The sequence below is a fragment of the Penaeus vannamei genome, chromosome 16, assembly GCF_042767895.1.
Source record: "Penaeus vannamei isolate JL-2024 chromosome 16, ASM4276789v1, whole genome shotgun sequence".
In the NCBI taxonomy this organism is placed as follows: domain Eukaryota; kingdom Metazoa; phylum Arthropoda; class Malacostraca; order Decapoda; family Penaeidae; genus Penaeus; species Penaeus vannamei.
In genome coordinates this window covers 8,522,580-8,525,079 of record NC_091564.1, presented here as the reverse complement: position 1 = coordinate 8,525,079, position 2,500 = coordinate 8,522,580, and the positions used below count along the sequence as shown (strand labels likewise).

At 38.8% G+C, this 2,500-nt stretch overlaps 1 protein-coding gene across 4 annotated transcripts in view; it reads right to left on the bottom strand.

Moving 5' to 3' along the window:
• LOC113816883 (probable 3',5'-cyclic phosphodiesterase pde-5) overlaps window positions 1-2,500 on the bottom strand; it is a gene marked incomplete at its 5' end in the record, with an annotated part of 71,529 nt that overhangs the window by 16,356 nt on the left and 52,673 nt on the right. For 2 of the 4 annotated variants that reach the window (XM_070131136.1, XM_070131138.1), the window contains 1 exon segment: window positions 1,839-1,939. In XM_070131136.1, coding sequence (XP_069987237.1) covers window positions 1,839-1,939 — 101 coding nt within the window. 4 annotated transcript variants of the gene reach the window in all.

Here is a 2,500-nt window from a genome sequence, read left to right as displayed (position 1 = left end):
AAGGAAATGGGGGAATACGAGAAAATAGAAGAATGTACAGGGAAAATAAGAAACGGCTAAGGCATTCAAATATATAAAAGGAAAAAAATGAAAGAAAATGAGACAATGGTGAAGGAAAACAGGAAATAAGTAATAAATGAATTAGAAAAAAGGGAGAAGGAGGAAGCAGAGGAACGAAAGAAAAAAAAAGAATCGACAGAGGAGGGTGAATAAAGGAAGAAGAAAAAGGAAGAGGAAGAGGAAGAAGAAGAGCAACGGAAGCAAGAATAGGAGAAAAAAGATGAGGAGCACGAACAGAGGGAGAAGAAGGAAGAAGAAGAAGAAGAATATAAAAGAGAGAAGAAAAATAAAGAATCAACGAAGAAAATGAAGAAAGCATAAGACAAAAGAGGTAAAAGCAAAAAGAAGGATGAGGAATAAGGACAAGAAACCAAAATAAAGATAAATGATAATAATAATAACGACCAATAACTAAGCAGAAAATAACGGAAACAAAATCGTTATCTCCAAATTCAAAATTCTATGACCATCAAACTTCTAATTTTCTATTGAACTTACCAAGTGGAGAGGGGGGGAGGGTGGGCTTGGTGGTTCGAGAGGGGAGGGAGGGGGTGATTGGGGGTGCGAGTGTAAGATACTTGTCGTTACTCTACTGTTACGCTGTACTTTCGACGTGTGTTTCTCATTTCAAAAAAGGGAAAAGAAAATTGTTATTTATCTTCTACCAATATCGTGCTTTGTGAAAATGTCTCCCCACGTGATCAGAAAATAGGTTTGAATTCCTATAATCAAAAATCTGGAAGATATATTGATGTTTGTTGATATGCATCATGTATGGATTAACCTATCATGAATATTCTAAATATGTATAATGGATGATATATGAGATCCACTCGAGAATTGCCATTAATACCGAAATGCCTTTTCATAAACTTGGTATTGAAAACGTAAATAAATCATAAAAAGGGCTTGTTTTTTTTTCAAAACAATTCTAAACAGAAAATTCTTAAAAGTGTTTCTAACAGCTTCAACAATTCCATAATGAAGATTCCTTTATAGATAAAAATAAAAGCTCACATTACAATTTATGAATTCTATAGTTCTATCATTCCAACATTTTGCAAACCTAGAATGAGCTAGATATAAAAAGGAGGTTTTTGTAACTTAGAAAACAGCCTTTTAAATGCTATTTGTTGATTTCAATAATTCATCTATTCAAAACAGAAGTGAAATGCAACGAAAAAAGTAAAGAATTGCAGAGAATTGTATGACTATTCTCGTTGTTATACTGTTGATAATTATGGTAATTGCAGTTCTCTTGTTAATAACATAGATAATGATGACCTGATGAGGATGAGGACGATGGGGATGAAAATGATGATGAAGATGATAATGATGATGGCGATGACATGTTGGAATGATGGTACAAAAAATATCAATTTCTAAATTCCTACCATTATTACCATCATATTTTCACAATAAAAAACTAAAAATATTATAACATTATTAGCACCAATAACAAACTTTAACCCTAATATGAAAAACACAGCATAATGGCGGCCCTCGAGCGAAAGCAATCCTTCTTGCAGCAAGAACCCTCTCCTTCCCTCATCCACCCCAACCCACTCACATCCTTACCCTGAAGCCGTGAAACCCTGAAGACCTAAAGACCCCGCCCCCTTCTGATCACGTGAGGAGAACCCCTCCCCCCTTCCCCCCTCCCTCCTTCCCTCCCCTCCGCCCCCCTTCCCTCCCCTCCGCCCCCCTTCCCTCCCCTCCGCCCCCACCCACAAGCCCCGCCCCCAAAAGTTCTCCTGGAGTCGAAGCCGCATACTTACTCGTCGACGCCAGCCATGTGATTGGGGACCTCTTCCTTTGATAGCTTCGAGAGCTCATCCTCTCCGCAACAGCTATGGTAACTCATCATTTCCAGAGCTACCTGTGAGGGTGGGGAGGGGGTTGGTGACGTCATTTGAGAGAGAGAGAGAGAAAGAGAGAGATGTGTTTGGTGGCGGTGGTATGGGTCCGCATTTTTATATACCTTTTATTTTTTAAATAGAAATTTCATATTTTTCTTTGTTTTCTCTCCCCCTGGGAAGTCGCTGGTTTGCTTGTTATAATCGGTTTTCCTTTGTAATTATCATTTTTCTGTATGCTTCTTTGAGGGGAGGGGTAAGGGGGTTTGGCGTTTGGACGGGAATGGGGGAAAGCTAGAAGGAAAGGGAGGAGAATGAGTGGGAAGAGAAGGGAAGAGAAATGCATGCAGCAGCCTAGACGAATACCGTGGAACTGTAGGTTAAGCCTCGTCTTACTGTTGTTCAAAGTTGTACAAAATAAGTATTAAAATGCAAAGCTAATCATTAGCAATATTGATCAAAGAAAAAGATTGATAAAACGTGACTCAGTCTACACTTCCCGGCACGATCATATTCTTTGTATTATTTACGGCTCTGCAAACTGAAGAGAGAAAGGATAGGTTAGTCATCCCTGCAGACGAGCA